This window comes from Pteronotus mesoamericanus, unplaced genomic scaffold (assembly GCF_021234165.1).
Source record: "Pteronotus mesoamericanus isolate MK-2021 breed Mesoamerican mustached bat unplaced genomic scaffold, CSHL_Meso_final contig_20, whole genome shotgun sequence".
NCBI lineage: Eukaryota > Metazoa > Chordata > Mammalia > Chiroptera > Mormoopidae > Pteronotus > Pteronotus mesoamericanus.
Genome location: NW_026555085.1, coordinates 40,561,517 through 40,587,863, shown reverse-complemented (window position 1 = coordinate 40,587,863; position 26,347 = coordinate 40,561,517). Strand labels below are relative to the sequence as shown.

The window sequence follows — 26,347 nt, the reverse complement described above, 5'->3', positions numbered from 1 at the left end:
ACATAACTTAAGTTTACAAGGGGAAGCAGAAGGGAAGAAAGAAGACAAGGTGGAGAAGAGTGGAGGGAGTAAAGAGGAGATCCTTTCTGTCATTCCCTAACTTTGTTAATTTTTTTTTAAATAAAGCACCTCCCAAGTACCTCAAAAAATGTAGATTACTTGTGGAGAAGAGACTTTGAGGCAATCTCTTCTACCACAGTGTGTTGTAACAGATGAAAATCCTGATGATCACAAGCACTACATAATAGCTTTGAAGGATGAAAAAGTCACAGGTCACTCCTGGGAACATAAAGAAGACCAAAGGGAACAGGCGTAGGCTGACCTCTTTCAGTTCTAAACTCCATGACAATGACTCACCAGCACTGCAGCCAAGGAAATGAGATGAGAAAGGTTCTGAAAAGCTTAAACTGTTCTCATAAGGTTAGAAAGGTAAAAGAACTGTTCTTGATCCATAAGAAAACATTACAGGCCCTCCTTGGCCAATGTACAAGTCTCAGTTATAACACTTGGTCATTTGGATTCCATGCACAGCCAGCAATATGTCAAAGCAAAAAGGTAACATTTAAATGTAAAAAGGCTTAAAACCACAAAAATTATGCACAGAAATGTACCAATGAAAAAGTAAACAGCTCTATGCCTAAATAAATGCATATGCCTTAATACAATATAATAATCCATCTTTATTTGGACTATTTTTAAAAGATGAAATTATATACAAAAGGTTCTGAGAATATTGGCATCCAAAAGGTTAAAAAGTATTTAAACCTGTACACAGAATAGTCTCATCTATGAAGAAAATGGAATTATCATAAGAACCCATAATTTCTCAAAAATTATAGATAGCTGAAGTATACTGTAGTCAATTCCACTTTGCTTCTTAGAACAGATAAATTAGCTCTATTCTAATGAGAAATTCAAATGAATTTTTACAAACTATTATAAAAAATGAACAACTGTTAAGAAAAATAAACACAGGGTCAAACCAAAAAGACTTGTAGGCATTTTGACTTAGAATAAATTAGTGGACTTATTCACACAACAATATACTAGAGTTACTTTTCAAACCTTTGTATAAGCACCAAGAATAATAAAAAGCACCAAAGCATTTCAATATCCTAAGTTTTTATAACATATTATCAAACCTTTCTCTTGCTGATATTCATAATAATTTTTTAGCAAGTATTTACCAAACACCAAGCCTATGCCAGGCACTGTTTCAGGTGCTGAGAATTCAGTAGTGCACCAAAAGACAAAATCCCTGCCCTCATAGAACTTATCTTCTAATAGGATAAGAAAGATCTACAATAAATAATAAAATAACATGTTAGATCGTGTTAATCTCTCTAGAGGAAAAGAAAGGAAAAAAAGTGGGTCCTAGTGGGATTCAGTATTAAATAAGTTGGTCAGGGAAGGCCTTAATAACAAAATGGTATTTCAGTAGTGACCTAACAGAGTCAACCAAGAGCACCTCCTAAAGGGTGTCAAATATGGTAAGATGAGGTAAAAATCCCTGTAGGAATTTGACTTTCCCATTGAATTGAATGAGAAAACAGTGAGGCCTTTTAAGACTAGTAGACATATAATGTGACTCATATTTGAAAGATCCACTCTGCCTATGGCAAAGAAAGGTCAAATGTACAGACAGAGTTTGCAGGCTCTGGCCAAAACACAGGTGAGAAAGGCTAGCATAGCAGTCTGGACCAGGATCAAAAGTAACAGCAGTATAGGCAGTCTGATTCTGGATATACTGTACAGGTAATGCCAGCAAAGTCTGCTTTGGAATTTAATGCAGGAAGGCAGAGCATGAGAGAAAGAGAGAAATCAAAAAGACTCCAAGGTATAAAGGCAAACTCTGATTTATTTCAATAATTAGCATAATTTAATCTTCAATTAAAGTGTAAGCATGTCAAAATAGTGTCAGTTTTGCCCTGGTTGGTGTAGCTTAGTTGGGTGGAGTGTTGTCCCATAAAACAAAAGGTCGGTCGCAAGTTCAATTCCAGGCCAGGGGACACGCCTAGGTTGTGGGTTAGTAGAGACAGATAGGTGTTTTGTCCCACATTGATGTATCTCTCTCTTCCCCTCTCCCCCTCCCTTCTCTCTAAAATCAATACCCATGTCCTTAGATGAGGATGAAAAAAAATTGAGTCAATTTTTCCCATAAACACATGAAAATCACCTTGTAAACTGTTGTTTTTCTTTTTTTACAATGTTTTATGTAGTTGATTTTAAGTTGAATAACAACATAATTCTTAAAATCCTGAAAATTCTTTCAAAGCTTCTCATTCTCCTGTCAAAATCAAGTTCTTATTTGTCATAGGCAGCTTCCCTGGATTTCTACTCATTAAAAAAAGAAAATCTTTCCAAGCTAGACAACACCTCAAGGCCTAAATCTCTCAGGCCACTTCAACAACACTGTGGCTCACTTTTTAACTCATTTTGATTCAGCAGGAAAGCCCATTCAAGCCTACAACTTGTAACCACCATTCTTACTCCTAGGAAGACTCTGGAATGGCAGCTCCCCTTCTGAGATCCTATGTTGCATCAGTGTGACAGCTGAGCTGGGTTATGAAAAATGGAACGAGGGGTGTGGAGAGAGCTGAATGACAAAACAAACTCCCCACGTCAGTGCACACCAAGGCTCTCCCAGAGCCTACAAAAAGGCACACTACAACAGTAATCCAAGCAAATGAATCAACAGGAGCACAGTTCTTTTTTTTTTTTTTTTTTTTTTTTTTTTTTTACTTTCTATTAAAGTGTAACAGTATACAAAAAAGAGCACAAAATGAGTGTTCTGCTCAATTTTCAAAAATTGAACCTATGTAGCCAGCACTAAGAACAAGAAACTCCCTCCCTCATACTCTTTTTAAACTATTAACTACCATACAAGTGATTAATCACTGACCTAACATCATAGATTAGTTTTGTCTATTTTTGAACTTTAAATACCGTATTTTGCCGTGTAAAATGCACAATTTTTCTGCCCAAATTTTTGAGGGAAAAATAAGGGTGCTCATTATACATGGATATAATGATTACATACCATGGGTATGATGTGCACAAAAAACATGGGTACACATTATACATGGGAGAGCATTATACAGAGCAAAATACAGTGAATTGAATAATATACTATGTATTCATTTGAATATGGCTTTTTAAAGTCATCTCACAATGTGTTTGTGAGATGAAAACACACTGTTCCTTTAAAATGTTGGTTCATGCTCATTGCCAAGCAACATTCCAATTACTTTTTTCCATTCTCTGGTTGATGAGCATTTAGGTAGTTTACAGTGTGACGCTATTAGAAATAGTGCTCCTAGACAAATTCTCAAAATTACCTTTCATACATTTATGTTGGGTATATACACAGGAATGGAACTGCTGGATCATAGGATCCAGGTAAATAATGTCAATGGTTGTGCCAATTTATATTACCAACAGTAGCATATGAGAGATGGGTTCGATCCACATCCTCAGCAATACTTGGTATTTGAGTGTTTTTCATTTTAGCCAGAACGATGTCTTTAATGATATCACATTGTAGTTTTAATTTGTATATCCTGATGACTAAAAGAAGCTGAACACTTTTTTCATATTATAATTGACCATATGGATATCCCCCTTTGTGAAGTGCCTTTTCAAGACTTTGCCTATAATTCAATTGGGATGTCCATTTTATTTTTAATTGTAAGAGTATTTTATATTTCTGAATACAAATGTTGATGAGTTTCCCCAAATCTGTGGGTTGTCTGTTTACTCTCTTATTGGGGTTTCTTGATGAATCAGTTTTTAAAATTTTAATTAAGTCAAATTTTATCATCCTTTTAAAAATGTTAGTTTTCAGTTTTGTTTTAAGAAATCTTTGCCTGCCCAAGATCATAGGGATGAATATTCACCTATGCTTTCACCCAAGGGCTTCATCATTTTCTTCTTTGACAATTAGAATTGGAATTCCAAATGGAGTTGACATTTGTGTGATATTTTCCATGTTACCCAACTAAACCATCATCATTTATTAAAAAGACAACCTCTTCCTCTCTGAATGCAATTTCACCTTTGTCCTGGATCAGATAACCCAACAGTCTATTTCTGGACTCTTTATTCTGTTCATTGGTCTATTTGTCTATGTTTACACAAATATAATGCTGTAATTACTGCATCCTTATAACACATTTTGACACTTGATAATTAAGTCCTCGAGCTTTATTCTTCAAAATTGCCTTAGTTATTCTTGGCCTTATAATCATTGACATGGTATGCGTTTCAGTTAGTTTGGATATTCTTTATTCTCTCTGAATAATATTTTTATTTTTTTGCATAAAGTTTTTATACATGCATGATAGTCTTCACCTAAAAACATTCTATGCTACACTTTTATAGCAGTAGTAACTGCACATTATTCTTATGTAACTAGCCTAAGAAATAGATGTAAAGCTATGAGAATGTCAAAGTTCTTAAAAATAGTAAATACAAAATATCCTGAGGTCTTATGACTACTTGTTAAAGGAATAAATCAAAAAAATAAAAACAAAAAAAACACATGTAATGTTACCTAAACTTTAGTAGATAAAACCATCACAAAAAAACAAACTTTACTTATATTCCAACATGGAAGTGGATGATATTGATTATATCCAGTATATGAGAACTAAACTGTATCCTTGAGAGCGAATTACATGAATTGTATTAATAGTAGGCAACAAGATCAATGTAATCAGGCAAAAGTTCAAGAGGAAGCTCAGATAGAACACTATAAATCAGAGCAGACAGAAGCCCACAACATAATATTCAAACTATGATCCCTAGTATTAAGGCTAAGAGTTAGTTTTTTAAATAATTGATCTCCATTCCTTTTGGAGAAGAAACAAAAGAAAATTTAGCCAAGCCATTTAGGACTATATTAAACCTAGCTTATTAAACCCTAATGAATCAGAAGTTTAAAACACAGATCACCTCCCCGTGTTTATTTGCGCTACTCCATTACTGACACAACTCAACCCAAGGAGGCCATATGAAGGATACATCTGTAATATTCTCAACTTAGATAACTATGGGAGGAAAAACCTAAGCGATTTGTGTTCTTGAACATTTGGCTTATTATATAACATACATTTCTTTCATTGTATAAAATTTTTAAATTTTAAATCAATTGAAAAATGCTCACAAAGCTCAAAATTTCAAAACCATTCTCTGCAAATATCTAAGAAACTTTGCCCAAGATTTAAAGGGAATGACATCTATCAACACTGTATTCATACCTTGCAAACTGTATCCACGTCCCAAGGTAGTATAGTCCTCAGATCAATGACTTCACAAGATACTCCAAGCTTTTCTTGAGCCATGGATGCCACCTCTCGGATCACATGAACCTAAAATAAGGAGAGAAATATGTAGAAAATAACTACAGAAATTAAAGCCTAAAACATCAGTTGAGTTCTGGTACAATCACAGCGGTAGTATATTTTTAAATTTATTTTTATTGAATTTACGGAGTGGCACTGATTAATAAAATTATATATGGGGCATGTGGAGGTAGAAGAGGGTAAAGAAGAGACAAAGGGTAATGGAAGGAGACTTGACTTGGTGTGGTGAACACACAAGACAATATACATATGATGTATTGTAGAACTATACAACAGAGGTAATATTTAAAGTCAGAGGAATTGACCTTTATAGAGAATTAATGAATTAGTTTTAGACATATTGAACCCCATATTCCACCAAAATAATCAAATACAGGTGTCTAGAAAACAACTGAGAAAAGGTTCTTAAAGTGAGAGCAGTCATTGCTAGAGATGTCATTCCAAAGATGTCAGCACTGAGGAAAAGTCACAGGAATAGGTGGGCGTTTCTAGGGAAAGCATTTATAGGGAACAGTAAAGAACAGAAATCATGGCGCCCTGTACATGACCGACATTGAAGGGGAAAAGAGATGAAGAGGAAGTCACTAAAAACAAAAACCAAAAAAGGAGAGAAAAAAGAAAGAAAGAAACAGGAAGAAAATCAGGAGACTGCCTATTCCAGAAGCTAAGGAAGGATTTCATAGAGACAGTAACCAGTGTCATATACCACAGCAATATGGGATAGAGTTGGATCTAACAATTTGAATGTTAGTGATGTTAGCAGATATATAGTGAATTAGTGGGAACAGAATTCATAAAATACAAGACCATAAGGAAGTTAAGGAATTAACTGCTGGTGGTAGAAATTGTTCAAGGTTGATATTAAAAGGAAAAAGGAAAGTATACTGATACTTAAAAGAAAAGTAAGGTGGAAAAATGTACTTTTTAGACAGTGAAGAAATACACACTTTTTAATAAAGGGACAAGGAAAGAAGAAACTGAAGATGCAGGAGAGGGACCAATTGCTGTATCCCAGTCCTGAAGAAAATAAATGGACTATGACCTGAAACAGATTTGGAGAGGCAGTTATAACAACCAGACACCTCTCCTTTGAAGACAAGGAAAACAGGAAAGGACTGAAAGAACTGGTAGGTGTAAAGGGAAAATAAGTAATAGCAGTTACTATCTAATACACTCTAGCTTTGGTATCAAAAAGGGAGGCAAGGACACAGGCTGAGAGTGACAGGGATGTGAATAGAAAGATTCCACACTGGAGGTGAGAAACCATAAGGACTGGACCTCTCCAAGTCAAAAATCAAGTGGAGAAAAGAAATGGAGGTTGTGATACTGCAAATGATTTGCATTATCTTCTTTGTACTACCATATTAAATTTTCTAAAATAAACAAGTATTTCCTGTACACAGAGAAAAGAAAAACTGAGCACTTCTTTAAAAGGTGATTGAGAAGTACAAGAGAAAGTATGGTCCAAGAAAGAGTTCTGAGCTTAAATGCTTAGAGGTAAGAGCAATGTGACAACAAGCGATGGGGAAAGTGGAGGTAGGTCAGTGGTGAAGTTTACTGGAAAAGAGAAAGGCAGGGAATTCTGAGGCTGTACCGTTAGATGGGTCCATATGGTCAGCAAAGTAATTGTGAGAGAGAGCAACAGATGAGGGGAAAAAGAAAATACTAAGTAAAGTGGAACAAATAGTGGGTAGGTAAAATGTGCTTCAAAAGAAACAGTGTTTTTAATGAATACATTTTTATAAACTCAATATATTTTTAATGGCTTCACCATATGCACATATATTTTAATGACTGACCAAACACCTGACCTTCAATCAAAAATCAGTACCAAATAGAGACGTAGCACCAAACAAGATAAACTTGATATAAGCAAAGCATCAGTGTCAATTCTTCATAGTATCAAGATTTCGAGTAAGAGCTTCCAAGCACATGAACCTTACCAGCTGGTATAAATGTTTACTGACCTGAGTGCCCCAGGCAACTAGAGTCACGTCGCTCCCCTCCTGTATGACCTCAGCCTGGGACAGGGGGATGGTGTACGGTTCTACAGGAACCTGTTCCACTGAATATAAAACAGGGGGGAAATGAAAGGTTAATCATTTTCTCTCGTGTAACAACTGCATAAAAGAGTATAAGAACCTCATTGTGTCAAAGCTTTACTTATTCTTCCATATTTATAACAGAAATAGCATTTACCGTACAGCTTCATGAGATAACTATACAGATGAAAAAATGCAATATAAAGGTATGAAACATATCAGCTATCCTGGAATAGAAAAAGGATATTAGGTAAAAACTAAGATAATAAAGTACAGGCTTTAGTCAATAATAAGGTATCAAAATGTACTGTACTAATGTAAGATGTTAGTAACCGGAAACTGGTTGTGGGGTGTATGGAAACTCTCTGTACTACATTCACAGTTGTTTTCTTTTTTGTAAATCTAAAACTATTCAGAAAAATAAGGTATAAAAATTTTTTAACATCTCTGCTAAAACTTTATTGAACTAAATTAAGTTCCCAGACAAGTTTTCTGTCAAGGATCAAATTTATAAAGGTTTGGGAGGGAAAAATAAAACCACATAGTGAGGCCAAATTTTTAAGCATATTTTATTTTTGTACTTTGCATCTATGAACATTTATCAACTGTAGCAGCTGACAACACCCTAATTTTCAAAGCTAAATCCTGTGGAACTCACAGAGAAAATAAGTCAGTTCCACTAGGCCAAAATAAAAAATAGCCACTGGTATCCTAGAAAAAACATTTTATGATTTCTCTGCCCATTTTATGATTCCTCTGCCCATTTTATGATTCCTCTGCCCAACCAAGTATAAGCAGTATGGAGTTGACTGAATTCAAAAGGAAATTGTAAGGCAAATTTTTAAATGAAACTGAGTAGGAGGAAGTTGACAGAATTACTCCATTACTGAGAGGCCTTCTTGGATTCCTATGTGAAAACATTACAGTGGAACTGGACGAGGAAAAAAATATTTCCTTTTGTTCATTTTCCCCATGGTCATATTATCATTGCTACATAAATGTTTTTTATTTAAGGAGCACAAGAGAGTAAAGTAAAAGGTTCCCTCTGCTCCCCAGTCAATTCTCCCAATTACACGAGCCAAAAGTAATCAATGCCAACAATTTCCTGGGTGTCTTCAGTAAACATCTCTTCCTTTGTAGCATTCAGGTTTCTGTATCCTATTCTGACATTTGGGAAATGCCCCACCTTTTGAGGCAGGGCCCTTTCTCCACTACAAAAGTGAATTCATGTAGTCACTTTCCCAGCTTCCCTTGCAGCTAAGGCACAAAATATGGGCACTGCCAAAGAAATGCACCCATGTCAGACTGAACTGGAAGCTCTTGACACACAAGAGCAGCAAGTGTCCGAAATCTATTCCAAAGTACTGGTAACAGTGGAGGCAGATCCGGTATCCCAAATTCAGAAGCATTAAATGTTTCAGGCTGCAGTTCCATGGCCACTGACAACTGCTGGGGAATATTTGAAGAATCAATTGTGCAGTGGAATTTTGGGTTTTGCTTCTAGATAGATATATGGCCTCTAAGCCAGGTACTTAGTCACCCCAGAGATCTCTGAACTATTAATTATTCTTCAATAAATTTTTTCTGCTTATATTGGACAGGCTTGATCTCATCTGCTTAAAAATTAAGGACCCTGACTGATGTGTCTTTTCAGATAGGTACAGTATGCAAATATGCACATACAAAGACATATATATATATATTTTTCTTTTCACAGATAGAATTACATTGCACACACTGTTAAGAACCCTCTTACAAGTTAGGAATCCTTCTACAATCTCCCTGTTTTCTCCATTTAGCAATATATCTTGGCCATCTTTTCAGTCAAAATATAGTTTTTTAAGATAATATTTATAAAACTATTAAATTCAATGGAGCTGTTATCAGTGATGTGGTGGAAAGTTTTATTCCTTGTATTTTTTAATCCTCATAGGAGTATATATTTATTGATTTTAGAGAGAGAGAAGTGGGTAGGGGAGAAAAGAAAGAAAGACAGACAGACAGATACAGACAGAGAAAGAAACATCAATGTAAGGGAGAAACGTAGATCAGTGGCCTCCTGCATACACCCTGGCTGGGGAATCAAACTTGCAACCCAGGTATGTGCCCTGACTGAAAATCAAATCCGCAACCTTTTGGTGTATGGGACAACACTCCAACCTGTGAGCCACCCAGCCAGGACACATATTAACAACTCATGTAAAAAGCATCTGCAAGAGAACAACTCAATCTTAATGATGCAAGTTCCCTCCATAAGGCACAATCTTACCATTACAGAGAAAATTCCTCTGCCCTGGCACAAATCTAAAGTAACGCTAGTTTCCTCACAAAATATACATTACTCCATGCTGCCTGATTACTAACCGCATAGTCAAAATCTCCTTGCCTGAGGAAGCCTATCTTATTTGTCAGAACTTACAGTATAATAGGAGAGGGCTGTACAAATCCACCCAACCAAGAGCCCAGTCCTGGCTCTGTCTCCGCGTCTCTGTATCCTACTCACTTGGTGATCTCTGACAAAGCACGATATTGCTTTTGTGCCCCAGTATCTCACCTGTAAACTGTGGAAAGCAGTATATGTCTATCTGACAGCACAAGGACAGAATGAGGACATAAGTTAATCACTGCAGACATCCTTTCAGTTCTTAGAAGGTCAGCCTTACAACTTAAAATAATTTAATGATACAGTCCTTAAGACTATATAAGAAAGTTTTCATTCTATAAAGTTATTCTAAACAGTTACTCTGACTGTTATAACCATTTGTTGTATAAAACTGATACATCTATATTACAGTTGTCATTTTTCTGAATAATTTTTCAGATTTGAGGTTATTAATCATGGTCCTAATTTTTTGACAATTGTTACTTCTATACCAACAATTACTTTTAACACTGATGTTAAAAAGTATGCAAAAAAAACTAAGTGCAATTTCTTACAGTAATTACATTTAAATTATTCCCCAAATATAGCTATACTCTTCACCTTAAATTATTGAAAATTTAAAGATTAAGCAGTCTATATTATAAAAATCATATCAACATACTGTTAATATTATACTTATTTGTCTATAATATATGTCATTATAATAGTCATTATATTAATATCTCAACTTCTAATTAGAAGACAAAATTAACTTTCAATGAGTAAGAATAATTAAGTGCTAAATTTTGATGCTATTTAACCCACAGTGATTACTGGGAGCATGTGTGGACAATATAAACTGATATATTCTCAATACCACAAGGAAGAGTAAACTGGGATTGATAGTGGTTGAGGGTCACAACCATATGATTAACATAAGCCTTCACGCCATAAGCATGTCAAGGATGTACAGAATTAGGGCAAAAGGACTGCAGAGCAGTGAGAAGGAAGATGAACTGGAGCAAACAGAGAAAACCACAAAAAAAGGTAGATTTTAAAAAATAAATATAATTAGATGCACAAAGACAAAAAGCTGGCATTCTAAGCAGTGGAGTACCATATGTGAATAACAGATATGCCTAAACAAGTAAACTGAGAAAAACACCACATGTCATCCTATATGATGTACTGAGAAGGACACAGCATCATTGCTATGGTATTCTTGCCAAAAGATATATATAACCTGAATTTAATCATAAGGAAACATCAGACAAACTGAGGGATATTCCACATAAGAGTGAACCAAACATGGAGATCATGGAAGACAAAAAGATAGGAACTGTCTGTCCCAAAATAAAGGAGACTAAGGAGAGAAAACAACATACGAAGATTCTGGATTGGATCCTGACCCAGAAAAGGACATTAGTAGGGCTATGGATGAAATTTGAGTTAGGTGTCTGGAAGAGTTAACACTGCTGTGTCACTGTTGGCATCCTGGTTTTGATCATTATGGCTGTGTTATATTGAGGTTAACAGCTGGGGAAGCTGAGGGGAGAGGGGCACCTAAGAATTCTTTGTACTATTTTGGTAATCTTTCTGTTTCAGCGTATTTCAAAATAAAAGTTTTACAAATTACTTTAATTTCAAATTTTTAAAAAGGAGACTGACCTACTTTAGCAAGTCTCCCACAGATTCTGGAAAAATAAGGTATGATATGATGGGGAAATACACCAAATTATGAAAACCAACTATGGAAAACTGAGCTTAATACAAGGCATGACAGAGGTACAGTAGATTGATACTGCCTTGTAAAGCAAGTTCTATTTTTTGAATTATCAGTACAAGGAGAGAAAATGAGGATCACTAAAGCTATCCAACTGTAAAAGAAGTGCAGCCATATTTCATGTTGTATTTGGGACTTCATCTGCATGGGTGAATTTAACAGTCTGATTAAATAGAGACAAGAAGATGTGAAGATATGAGTTCAGTATGTGCACATGCCTGCCAGCTTCTTGCTAGATACTCTTTAGCACTAAATAAAAACTAATCACCAGTCAAATTGTCTAAACAGAAATACAACAGGTCAAAATCAGCAAATATCTTGCATGTAACCAGATTTCTCACAATGAAATACTTTTAAATAAAAAAATAAATAAAAACATTTGAAATCTCAAAATCATTGGTGTTAGTTTCAGAAGGTCATCTTATCTATAATATCACTGAGAAATTTAAAAAAAAACTCACTATTATTCTCAACTGAATAGCAATACTGACTTGAAAAAGAAAAGTCCTAGACCCATTTAAATTCAAATGCATTTGAATTCTTTTTCTTTGATAATTAGTTGATTAATTTGAAAACCCCACATTTCTAGTTCTTTTGCATAATGAGACAAATTATATTTTTTTCAAAATAGTTTGCAAGCATATATCAAAAAGCAAATCTATAACAAAGCAGCCATTGTACTCCTTATACAACTTTAAAATTAACTTCATATATTATTGTTATTTAATGTACTAAAAAAAGATTTATGAGACTTATACTATTGCATAATATGCATCACTACACTTAAAATATATATTAAAATTTAATCATATTTGTAATAAATCTTGCTCACTCTTTGCAATTATTTAGTGTTTTTTTTCATGTACACTCTAGTGTACAGAATTTAATATCTGGCAAAAGTTCTTGCCTCAACAATTTTACTATAAGCCAATTTTCTATCTTTCATGTTTAATATATTAGAATTTCTTTAGTAAATATTTTTCAATGTATTTTCTACAATAAGAAGCTGTGGGTGAACTTCATTCACATAAATAAATTCTAACGAGGTAAACTGGCAAACTGGGAAAGAAAATAATTCAATGCTGAATTAAAGGGCACTATTTTAAAGTCATTCTCTATCTGCACGTGGAGAATTTAAAAGGAAAAACAATCACCTAATAAAAAGAATTACATTGAAATGGAATACATTAATTTTCACTGTCAATTTTAAGATATACCATTATTTTGTGAACCACTAAGAATGAAAATACTGTGACATTGTTTAGAATTATTCTTATTGAAAAAAAAATTTTAGATTAATCAGATATGGGTTTTATTGTAACACCCTTATACATACATAAGATCAAAATATAAACAAAATAAGGCAGTTAAACTATTCCTAAAATGCTTTGACATTCAGAATCTAATTCTTCTCCCTCACCTTTGACTTATAATTGTCAAAATATCATTTTCTTTGTCACCAAGCATATTGGTGATTCAGCACTTTTTAAATGGAATCATCAAGGAATTAAAATATCGGTGCTGAGCTCCCAAGTTAGCACAGTGTTTAGGAAGAGCCTACTTCTGACTCCTTCCGAAGACATTGTGATTCTCCACTTTCCCCACCCTTCCAGCCATCACAACCATTTGGAACCTCATTGTTGAAAGAGTAATTCTCTGATGTCTCTGAAATTTTATTTTAGCTTTTGTTTAAATTAATAATGTCCCCAAAGCACAACAGTAGTGAGGCCAGTAATTCAGATATGCCAAAGAGAAGCCATAAAGTACTTCCTTTAGGTAAAGAGTTTTCTATGTACAGATGGGAAAAAAGTAGTACTATATATAGGATTCCATATTATCTGTGGTTTCAGGCATCCACTGGGGTCTTAGAACATCTGCTGCATGGATAGGGAGGGACTACTATATACCTCTATATACATAAATACACACACACATATAATGTCAATAACTATGTCTTTGACAACTATGTCTAAAGGTGAGTTTTAATTAGAATTTTTATTTTTTTATCTGTCTAGTTATAGAACTCCATTTACTAAATATAAGACAATATTTGACTTTCAGACATCTGACTTTGTATATGGTTTAAGAAAAACATTAGGAACTGCCTGTAATCAAAAAGTAGAAGACACTGTCTTGACTTAACAAGACATAATGTACATCCGAATATGCTAGGATATGTTGTAAATCTTAAATAATCTTTGTAAGAGTCCCTGATAAACTAAAAATGTCCTACAGTGGCCCTCGACTTACTAAGCAACAGATCAGCAACTTTTCCTCCTCTCCTTCTTGCTAAATCTGAATTGCCCGACCAACAAACACTAGATAGCAAAAACAATTCCTCCCTCTTCTGAAAATCACTTTTGGCCAACTGTTCCTGAAACTGGCTGAATGATGGCTGACCTCATTTGCTAAAGTGCTACAGAACGCTGACCCCGTTCTCTCCCCCGAATCAGAACACTGCTCCTGAGCTGTGCTCACGGCCCAACATTCTGAACAAAGACTCACACTGAAGAGTGCGATTATTAAAACAAATCACTGGAGATTCTTAAATAATAGAAACATATTTCAGTATACTACTTATATTAATTCAGCATTGACTACTTATCAAGCATTAACTAAATGTTTCATATATATAAACATAATTATTTGGTACTGTAGAGAAAATGTTATACTACTAAATTTGAATCCAGAGAAAATATATCATACAAAGACATAAGTGACCAAGGTTTACTCAAGAACGGGTACTAGATCAATAACCAACAATGAATAAAAAGAAAATTTTTCCCAAAAGGCACCAGAGCCAGACAATTTTATAAGCAACTTATATTAAAACTTATACAATAGATAATCCCTAGTTACCCAATCAGGTCTAGAACACAGAAAAAGAAATGAACCCAGTTCATCCTAAAAGACTACATGACTCTGAATCTGAAACGAGACTAGGATGGTGAAGAAAAAAATAAGCTATTGACCAATTTTATATATAAATACATATGCATGTTCATACAGATAAAAAGAAATAACTATAATTCAATTTTACTTATGAATGTAAAGGTCTTTTTAAAAATCTTCTTATTGAATCCAGCAATGCGCTGAAAGAATAATGCACCATGATCAAGTAGAATTTATCCCAAGAATAAAAGAATTATCCATTACAATATTAGGAAACATGTTCATGAAATTCACCTCATCAAGGGATCAAAGAAGAAAAATCATACAATCATCTCACCAGACACCTAAAAACCATTTGATAAAACTTAACACCTCAGGAGAAGTGGGAGGCAGGGGCCTCGGACTAAGTTAAAAATTAAGAGTACCTCATGGACAAAACCAAAGGGTAAGAGCTGAGGGAGGCAAAGAGGGAGGGGGCAAGGGAAAGTGGTGGGAGGTAGGCAGAGACAAATGTATTTGAAAAACTAAATTAAAATAAAATTTAAAAAAAAATTAAGAGTAAACTTCCTTAACTTGATAAAGACTACTGACCAGGATCCAAGATGAGACATTCCTAACAAAGGAAAAAAGTTAAAATGTCTCATCAACTCTTGGAAAAAAGACTATCATTATAACTATCATTAACTAAGAGGGTAAGTTTTTCTACCTAGAACAGCTAAGATAATTAACTGAAATAGTATTAGAGAATTGTATAAGGTCTCCAAATGCAATATTAACATAAAAAATTAAGATTTTCTCTATACAATAACCAATTAAAAATGTAACAAAAATCCTATCCATGCTCAGCATCACTAGCCGTCAGAGAAATGCAGATCAAAACCACCATGAGGTACCACCTCACACCGGTCAGAATGGCCATCATAAACAGATCCACAAACAACAGGTGCTGGCGAGGCTGTGGAGAAAAGGGAACCCTAGTCCACTGTTGGTGGCAATGCAGACTGGTGCAGCCACTGTGGAAAGCAGTGTGGAATTTCCTCAAAAAGCTGAAAATGGAACTGCCTTTTGATCCAGTGATTCCCCTGCTGGGACTATACCCTAAGAACACCAAAACGCCAATACAAAAGAACATATGCACCCCAATGTTCATAGCAGCACAATTGACAATAGCCAAGTGCTGGAAGCAATCGAAATGCCCATCAGTAGATGACTGGATCAAAAAATTATGGTACATATACACAATGGAATACTATGCAGCAGAAAGAAAAAAAGAACTACTAAACTTCGCGACAGCATGGATTGGAACTGGAGAGCATTATGCTAAGTGAAATAAGCCAGGGGGCGAAAGACAAATACCATATGATCTCACCTATAAGCAGAACCTGACCAACAATACAAAGATGCAAAAAAAATATGACCAGCAACAGTGAAAGGAAAAGAAATCAACAGAGACAAGAGGGAAGGGGGGGCAGGGAAAGGGAAGGGAAAGGGAAAGTCAAGGAACATATAGCAAGGACTCATGGACAAAACCAAAGAGGAAGAGCTGAGGGAGGGAAGGCGGGAGGGGGCAAGGGAAAGTGGTGGGGGGGAGGCAGAGACAAATGTATTTTTTAAAAAATCATTAAATAAAAAACAGAAAATACAAAAAAAAAAATTGGCAAAAAAAAAAAAAATCCTACCCGTACAGCAAGAAAAGCAAACAAACCATGAAACATCTAGTAATAACCTTAACAACAAATGTGTCACACCTAATGGCAATACCTACACAACTTATTCATGGACATAAAAGTTTGAATAAATGGAGAGAACCATGATCTTGGAAAGGAAGAATCATTATGGTGAAGATGCAAAAATAGAAAAAAAAAAAACTTTAAAAACTATATGTTTGTGTGTATGTGTATATATATTTATGTTTAAACAAACAGGTGAAATGCTACTCTCAGTGACAACCAGTACATGGGCAGAGCTATAATGGGGACATTTTCCAGAAGGTAACATTAAATTGTTGAGATCCAGTTGTTTCAAGGTGGACTTCTACTAAACATACTAGTAAGAACTTTATGACCGAATTTTTTAAAAAAGTTTGAAAAATACAAGAACAGGCAAAATTCTGGTACACAAGAATGCTCTTTTTATGCTTAGTATTCTCAAGTGAAGTGTCTTAACAAACATTTCCAGCTTTTATTTTTAACTTGCAGGCTATAAATAATTACCTATTGAGTCTTGTCTCTGCATAGTAACTGCATCAGTAATACCCTATCCTTCCAGTTTTTCACTAACTGCTATTTAGAGACTTGCAGTGTCTGGCTTCATCAATCATTTATTGCACAGGGCTTAATCAAAAAAATAGTAAACAAGAATGGAATCAAGAAATACAGGTTTTATAGCTTTACTATAATAGAGGCTTATAATTTCCTCCTTTCACATGCTCAAACATATATAAACAGGGATGACTGGTTTATAATAGGCAGAATTTAGAAGCAACTCAAAATTTCATAATAGGGGAAAGGATAAATTATGGTACACCCTCTAAATTTTATGAGCTAAACATCTGTCATTGAAATATATCCAAAGTAAATTGTGAATTGACACTGAAATATAACCAAAATAAATTTGTGAGAAAAGCAGACTACAAAACAATGTTTATAGTATGATTTTATATGTTTATATGCATGTTTATCAATGCAAATGCATAGAAAAAGCTCTGAGGAAAAGAGTTGAATACAGACAACGAACTTTCACTTTTCATTTTATAGTTCTATGATACTTGAACTTTTTACAAAAAGTGCATATGATCCATGATATTAAATTTTATTAAAAACAAAAACAAATCACTTTTTCATGTACGTAAGCTTAGTCATTGACAATGTATCCACTTAAATTAGGACAAGGATCAAAAACAGACATCTTTCTAATGTCCAAAATTAGTCTGAAAGTGCATGTGAATAATATAAAGAATATATCACAGCACAAAAAAATTCCAGAGTCATATTCCACAAATATTTCAGGGTCAATCACAGAGGACACATAAATTCAAAAGTAATTCTGCATATCAAATTGATTGAAAACCTTTTGATTCTTCTTTATACTCATATTAGATCAGGTCTTCCTATCACAAAACAGGATCATAAGCTATTTACTACATTTCCTGCTTGTTTCAGGTTTACAACAAATGCTGCTCCATAATGTTAAGATAGATGTTTACATAAACCATTCATAAAGAACAAATATGAAATTAAAAACCATGAAGTGTAAAAGGTCTGTAATCAAATAAATGAAAACAAATAAATTGACAGTAGTAATATAGGTTTTAAAATATAGATGCAAGTTCTGGAAGTATATTCAACAAAAATTTAACAGTAGTTAGGGGACAGATTTATGAGCACTTTTTATCTTCTCGTTGGTACTTTTCAGGAGTTTCAATAAGCATATATAAAAGATTGAAAAATAGCTACAATCCTTTCTCCCTCTTCATATACACTCCCTTTGCAATGTGACTTTTCAGCTGTTCCCATGAAGTGATAAGGTCTATTTGCCCAACCCTTGAACTAAGGCTGACCTTGTGACTTCCTTTTGCCAATACACTATTAACAGAAGATGTGTGCTGGTTTCCAGCCTATGCTTAAAGAGCCTTGCATGCTGCTAATTGCCTGTTTGAAACCTCTGCTTCTACCATGTGAACAAGAAAAGCTGACCTCCTGGAGGATTAGAGATAAGTAGACCAGAGCTTTACCAGTCACAGCCCCCAGATATGTGAGATCAACAAATCCACCCCACACTTAACCTGCAATTGACAACAGATACATGTGGGAGCCTCGATGAAACCTGAATAGCCCAGCGAGCTAAACCTAAATTACTGAGCTGCACGTGAACTATATAAGAAAGTTGTTGATTTAAACCAGTAAATTTTAGGAATTATTTGTTAAGCATCAATAGCTTGCTGATAGAACATGACTTTTTCAATAAGAAAAATAAGTGTTTTTAAGAAAACAACATAAGGCATTGTTAACTTCTACTGTAGCATTGTTTATCCCAAAATATCAAAACATCTTATTATCAGGTGTATCTCTTTTTAACTGAAAAAAGTTAAATTACCTCAATAATGCACTGTAACTACCTTTTGGTTAAGGATCCAAGTTCACTTTACAAACCTTGTCACTGCCTTATATATATGGATAGAATAACTGATGTGTGACTAGATTTGTTTTAATTACACATTAAAGACTAATGATAGAACCAACTTATCCCTGGAAAGAACAATCACGTCAACCACCAGAACTAAGAACTTTCTCTGTGCCAGGTTGTATATTCAGTGCCTTTAAATCTATTCATTCATTTATTTCATATTTAAATCAACTTGATGACCTATATAGGTATTGTCCTTGTCCTCACTGTATAGGTTAGAAAACTGAAACACAGAAAGGTTAAGTTGCTTGCCAAAGTCACCCAGCTAGTAACTAGTAGAACAGTACTTCAAATTCAGGCAGTCAGCTTGCGGAATCCACACTCTTAACCACTTTATTAGACTGAGGGCAGAAGGGATACCTACAGGAAAAAAAGCTGATTGGTCACCTAATGTGTCCAAAGGTAATGAAAATAGATAACATTAACGAAGTTAGTAACCATGTTAGTAATAGAAATGTGAAATTAAGCGCATAAAAACAGAAAAAAACTGTATTCAGAGAAAACAGATGCATACCAAAGAGGAAATGAAAGAATGCTTCATTTATTCATTTACTTTTGGCTCAGCTGTAAATCATACTGATATTATAATAGCAATGTAAACACTAAATAATGATCTGACCAAAAATTACACTATATCTGTACAAAGATATCACAGAAAGTTTGTGTATGGTGAGGGAAGGATGGCAGCTGCTGGGGGAAAAGGTCCGATAAAATAACTAAATTCTAGTAGGAAGTTAAAATAATGCTTAAAATGTTAAAAAAAATCAGTCTAAGCATATTAACTACAAATATGATAAGTTACCAGAAGAAACTACTAAAAGGGCTGAAAAGGATTGTCTATGAAGAGAACAGCATGGGCTTGGTGAAAGCTGAGGTAAAGAACTGCTGCTTTTGTTACAAGATACATTACTTGTCTGTTTAAAATTTGTATGTGTTATTTCAATTTAAAAGTTAATTCAAAAATCTAACAAATGAATTAAGTTATCTCTTATTACTGGGTCAAAGAATTCTTGTCAGTGAGGATAGCTTGTATGAAATGTTCTAGCCTGCATGAAAATAACCTGCTTCATAAGATGAAACATTTAAAATCTTCTATCATTCAAAAGCTACTTAAGACAACTTTTTTTTCATAATGTATGAATTTATACAAAATTAGAATGTTTGCTTTAAAAAAAAAAAAGTCCTCAGTATCATTATGACCTATTTTTGCCTAAAAGGATAATCTGAATGCTGGAAATAAAGCAGCACCAGGCTTTTTTAGTCTTACCTTTTTTCTCACTAGAATAACCACAGAGGAAAACCATATTTACTTCAGTATCACTGATTTCACCAATCATTCAATTAAATAAAACCAAAAAGTTCAAGAAATATAAGAACAGCTTCTCCACAAAATGCCTCTATTTGATAATGTCTGACTCAATTCTTCTTGAATCGTAACTATTTTGTACACTTTTGAGACTGTCTCAATTTCTCTTCCTTATCTACCTCTACTAAATAACCGTGTCATTTTTAAGTTTATTTGTATTTAAATGTCATAATTATGAATACTGCAGAAATTCTATATTCCTTCTATATTTAGAAGATAAATTTTATATCTATTATATATTCATATATTATATATTCTACTTATTTATAGAAGGAAAATTCAAGAAAATTGCTGCATAAACAATGTATTACCTATTTTTACTCTCATCTTTATAGTTTATAAAGTTAATGGCTGAACTAAAAGAAGTTTTTTTCTGCGTGTTGTAGACCAGACATGTGGAGAGTCACCACAGCACAGATGCTTGAACGCAGAACAGTTTATGGAGACCAGGTCCAAAGAATGTGGGGATCAGAGAGACAAAGAACAGCTGTGACAGGGACAATGATGTACATTCACCCAACGGTTTCATCCCCTCTCCCCAAAATGTAGGAAGACTACATTTCTCAGCTACCTCTGTCTCCAGTTGGGGACTGGTGAGTAGGTCCCTTACAGCATCATGGAGCAGACATTCCCAAATGCCCTTGGTGACCACACTGGACTTGTGACAGGCATAGGGATGGAGGGATCGGGCAAAAAAGAAAAAGGATTCATGGGCATGAACTACAGTGTGGTGACTGAGGTGGGGGGAGAAGTAGAGGGTGGGGGTGGAGGAGGGTATAAGGGGGATAAACAGTAATGGAAAAAAACAGAATGAAAATAAATTTAAAAAGAAAAGAAACTCAAAGTAAAAAAAAAAATTAAAAGAAACGAATTCATCCTATGCCAATAGAGAAATTAATGTAGTACATAGTCAAACTTGGACTATATAATGTAAGGGATATACTGCCTTAATGAAGAGCTACTGATATTATATATTTCTATTCAATTAAAAAGTAGATCACTTTAATTGTGGGAGAATAAAATAGCATATGTCTTGGCATGAAACTAAAGCACTGGAAGAATTTGTTTCATATGCTTTCCCATAATGTTTAAATAGGATGCAAAATAAGGTAATGTTTGAAAGCGAGCAGCCCTTAAACCTATCACCTATTTCTCCCTGAACAAGTTTTAAACTCTCTAAACTTCAGTTTCAGGATACCATCAGGTCCTAGGGTTTTTGTGCAGATTAAATGGAACCATCTGCACCAGAAATTCCCAGTACCTGGGTTTGAAAACTCGCTTTAAGCAAGTTGTTTAACCACATAATGCTTAAGTTCCTATGATGACAGTTTTCTGATAAGGTTGCTATGAAGGTTAAATTAAATAATCTGTATGTCTACACAATATATCACTGTGTCTATCACATAAGTGTTCAGAAAATGCTTAAAGATAAGGCAGATACTCACATGGATTATTTCAACCCCCTCACAACCTTATGAGTACTACTGTAAGTACTATTGTGTATAAACAGAAGGAGTTCCTACTGTAGCCATTAGGACATGTATATTATGTTCATGAAAAGCTGAAGTTTATTGTGCTAATCAAACCGAGGACATTTTCATCTTAAAAGAGAAGCTTCTTTTCTCCAACCAAAGTGATGTATTTCAGTCAAGATTATTTATTATATTAGTAAAGTCTACAGGGAACTGAAACTCAAAGCAAGTTGAACCTAAAATGTGTTAAGTTTCCCTCAGATCCTTCCATTTATCAAAGAAGATTAAAGGACTGAGTAGCTCAAGCAACTTTAAGAACTAACTTAATGAAATGGTGAGAATTCTTTTTTAAAGATTTTTAAAATTTATTTTTAGAGAGGGGAAGGGAGCGAGAAAGAGAGGGAGAGAAACATCGGTGTGAGAAACAGCAACTGGCTGCCTCTCCTAAGTGCCCTGACCAAGCCCACAACCCAGGCATGTGCCCTGACCAGGAATCCAACTGGTGGTTCTTTGCCCTGCAGGACAAAGCCCAACCAACCCAAACTGGTCAGGGCAAAAATTTTCACTTTTTATTTCTAATTTCTCTCCCTCCCTCCCACCTCCAGTTAACATAGCTTCTTAGCCTCACAGTCTTCTACCCGAAACTCTCATTCACTAAGTACAGGGGACTTGGCCCCAGTCTCACATCGCCCCAGGCAAGCCACACTTAGAAAGTACAGCTCTATGTCCACATATAAAATCCCGGAAAATATGTTACACAGTTGGGCTCAACTCACATGTCCATCACCCTAGATCACAGAGGTCAGATAGGATGACTGGCAGCCCCTTAAAAACCACACGGAGTAGGGGAAGAGTACTGGCCAAGGGAAGAGTATGTTCCAGAAGGAAAATAATAGATCAATAGATGCTAAACAATTAACCAATGAGAGAAAGAGATGTGCACTGCAACTACAAGCTAAAACCTTGAATAACTGTAACAGGATTTAATGATATAAATTATATAGATAAAAATTGTACATCAGAGGGAAACTCTTTGAGTTAGCAAGTTAACTTTTATAGATGCCTTATATTCCAGCTTCCTAAGGAACTCTTTACCTGGTATCCTTTAAACACTTTGTTTCAGGAATTATGTATAGAATCTACTGTACGTTCACGGAAAGTTACATTTTGCCTTAATGATGCTGCAGGAGGGAAAATGAGGTAATAGTTGATGTGAAATAGTTAATGCTTCCCTAAAATATTTCCTACTGCATCAATCTAGTTCCAAGAGAACAGAGAGGAAAACATATGCCAGGGAATTACTGTTCTGTCAGCAAAATTCTATTAACAAACATTATTAGAAAATACACTCATATCTGTTTGTGAAATACATTTAGTCATTCCCCTTCCATACTCAAATCTCTTTCATATTTTCCTTCTCTTTATTTTTCTAGACTATAGCCATAATTTCTTTGGCTTTTTCTTCCAGTTTACCAACTCTCCCTTTATCTGTTTATAATTTCTGGTTAAACTATCAGATTTTTTTCATTTCACTTATATTTTTCTTTTACAGACATTCCATTCTGTTCTTTAAATCTGCTTGTCTCCTGCTTGAATTCTCAAGTTCTCTCTTTTTTTAACATAAGCCTACTTTTCTGTATTCTCTACATGACAGTTTTAAAATCTGAAGTCTTAATGGGTCTGTGTCTGCCTTTTCTCGTTCCTGCGCAGAGAGACTTTTCTCTTTTTTTAGACTTTATCTGCGGTACTATTCTGAGACCTAGACAGAAGTGACTCCAGAGAGGATTTTGTTTCCTTCTGACAGTTCTCTTGGGATGCCACCAACCCAGAAGCATTTGAAATTAAATTATCTACCTAAAAATTTTCAGACCACACTACTAGCAAATATCTAAATCATAATCCTCTGTAAGTGTCACCTTGTGATAAAAATTCTCAGAAGAGACTCTTCCTTTCTCTCCACCAGCACAGGAGTCAAGACAGGTAATTCTCCTTCCGGCCACCTCTACATCTCACACAAGCTGTAGCTTCCCTACCTAAGTGAGCCCTGGACTTTAACTCCTATCCCCAGTGTTCCATGATGTCTTCAAAGCAGAATCTCAATGTCCCCAGAACCTGGCAAATACCTACAGAGAGACTTTGGCATTCACTTACCTCCCAGGCTTCTGAGCTTCACATTCCAGGACTCCAGACCTGTAACCTGCGTGCCAGGTCCATATACACTTAAAATACACACACATACACACACATGTACACACACACACACACGCGCACACACACACACACATTTATTTCAGGGTATCTAATCTATCATTCTTCCATTACTACCAGACAACAAAATCTTATTCTATATTTAGTCTTGACATCGTCCTCTTCTTTCCCCACTTTAAATTCATTTAAACAAGTATATTTCATATAATCTAAGAAACTTCTAACCCACCCCTCTCTGCTAATTTGGGCCTTCGTCATTTCTTAGTTGGGCTGTCGAAGCCTCCTCGCCTAGTCTCAGGGACCTATCTTTTCTTCATACTAATATTTGGAGGCAGTGAGAAGAAAGACAAAAGTTCCTGACTGTCCTTTGTTTTCAGATCCATTCTAGCAGGTTCTAGTCTGTCCTTGGACTCTCCTACTTCGTGTCCATCTTCCTTTCCTGACAGTGTGCTTGCTCTAGAGACTTCAGGATACAGCACCAAACACAGAAGCAAAAACCTTTTGTAGACAGCTTAACTTCTCTAATTACACACACATTATAGGTATAATGCCTATAACACATTCTTTATTATGTTTCCTAGTGGTTTGCATGTCTGATCAAACCCTGAATGACGAAGAAGCAACTAGGGATCTGTCTCATGTGTTTACAGAACTGCAGTGTCATCCATAAAATGAATGTAGCTTGGTTTATTCAACCAACCAACATCCCCTAGAGATGGACAAAATGGTGCTACAATGAACGGCAACATTTTTTTAAGACCTTTGTCAGTATATCTCTGATACAGATTCTTAGAGGTGGACTATGGATCAAGGGTAAATAATATTTCTAACAATTCTATTCCCTTCTAAAATATATTACTTTGGAGACCACACAGGCAGTTATAATAAAATTTATATATTGTCATGTAATAATAAAATTTTCAGTTGGGCATTAAGCTAAAAACTACTTTTCTCAGTGGACCAATAGGATATGAGTAAATTCAATAGGTACAATTTCTAAGCAATTCTTTAAAGAGAAGAAGAGTTCCTGTCCCTTTTCCCCTTTTCCCCTCTACCGTTCCTGGTGGCTGAAATGTTTATGGGATGTTGGAAACAGAGACGCCACCTGGGACCAGGTTCTGAAAGTCACATCTTAAACACAGCAGAGAAACCAGACAGAAGAGCCCTGACCCTCTGACAATTGAGGAGCCACCACACCTGCCCTGGACTAACAGTCTGGATGTTCATGTGAGAGAAATAGACCAACGTCTTATTCATAGTCTTATTATGGGGTAAGCCTAACTAAATATATCCAGCTTTTCTGTAATTGTCTAATTCATGAATATATCTGTATATTTATAATATTATTCCATAAATAAAATATAAGAGCTTTAATGCACGTATTTTAAAAACATGGCCTTAGACCACTCAAAAGTTTTCTTATACTTGACTATTTTCCATTTAGTTAAGATTACTGGCAAGCTATTATGTAATGAACACTACTTCCAATTATTTTTACAAAGAACCATTAGCCTAGTATTTATAATATAATATACATCTATATTTATTACTCTATTAACCTTCACAATATGAACTCTTTTTAAAAACTCTAAACATAAGAGTCCATATCTTTAGTCCACTGATTTAACTATTCCCAAATGTATGCTGGAAATCCAAGAAGAAAGAATGTAAGAAAAAAAAAAGTCAATTAAAATTATTATTTATGGATACCAAAAGTCTTCCTATTGCCACTACTTGGAAATTATCAGGCTACTCTAATCTTTGAAACTAAAGCACCTTTTTATTGTTCCATTGATTGTCAATACAGACATGTCTTCCACAAGGTACCTCAGATAACTGAACAAAATGGAACAAAAATGCTCCATTTTTTAAAATCTAATATATCATTCCAAACAAGGGGAAGTTTCGCACTTACTTCACCAGTGTGAGCAGATCTGGGAGATTAACAGACAGAGCTAGAGAAGCATGGGCTGCATGCAGGCCGCAACCGAAGAATCCGCGTCAGAGCATTCAGAGCTCCCCTCCATCCCTACCCTCTCTCCCCGCAAACAGAGCAGGTGAGCTGCCAGACACTGATTCAAACCAGAAGCCAAGTCAAGGAAAACCATGGATTAAAATCATGCTAAATTCTGTATCAGAACCAAATAAAACAAAATAAATGGAAATAAGCAACTTCAGTTCTTGCTTCAGAACTGACCTTATTAAGCAGTGGTTCTTAAAATTTAGTATGAATCAGAATTACCGGGAGGGCTACTGAGAGAGGCAGCTGGGCCTTGCTCCCAGGGACTGTAATTCAGGAGGTCTTGAAGGAACAGGGACAATCTGCATTTCTAATAAGCTCTCAGGAATCTTACACTGCTGGCCCTGGGATCAATTTTGATAACCACCCAGACATTCTTATCAAGACTTTGGTGGCTCACTTTTTTTTTCTTTCTTCTGCAGAGCAGCTCTCTAGCTGGGAAAAAACTAGTGCATTTGTGGTCTTTTACCCACTGGGGGTCAAGAAAACATTCAGAGTTAGAGTCCTCGAAATAGTACATAATTAATCATAAGGAAATTTATTTTTAAAAAAAACTGAACCACAATCCTCACCAGACTTCCAAAAACAAATTTCTCAAGCTCATTTGCTTAGCTGGACTCCTATAACATTAAACCTTTCCCTTACTGATCCCCA

General features: G+C 35.1%; 1 protein-coding gene across 2 annotated transcripts in view; it reads right to left on the bottom strand.

Moving 5' to 3' along the window:
• Positions 1-26,347, bottom strand: part of BCKDHB (branched chain keto acid dehydrogenase E1 subunit beta) — a 195,346-nt gene that overhangs the window by 111,848 nt on the left and 57,151 nt on the right. For both annotated transcript variants that reach the window (XM_054569652.1, XM_054569653.1), the window contains exons 7-8: positions 7,331-7,428; positions 5,259-5,369 (exon numbers count right to left, since the gene is read on the bottom strand). In XM_054569652.1, coding sequence (XP_054425627.1) covers positions 5,259-5,369; positions 7,331-7,428 — 209 coding nt within the window. The remainder of the gene's footprint in view (positions 1-5,258; positions 5,370-7,330; positions 7,429-26,347) is intronic.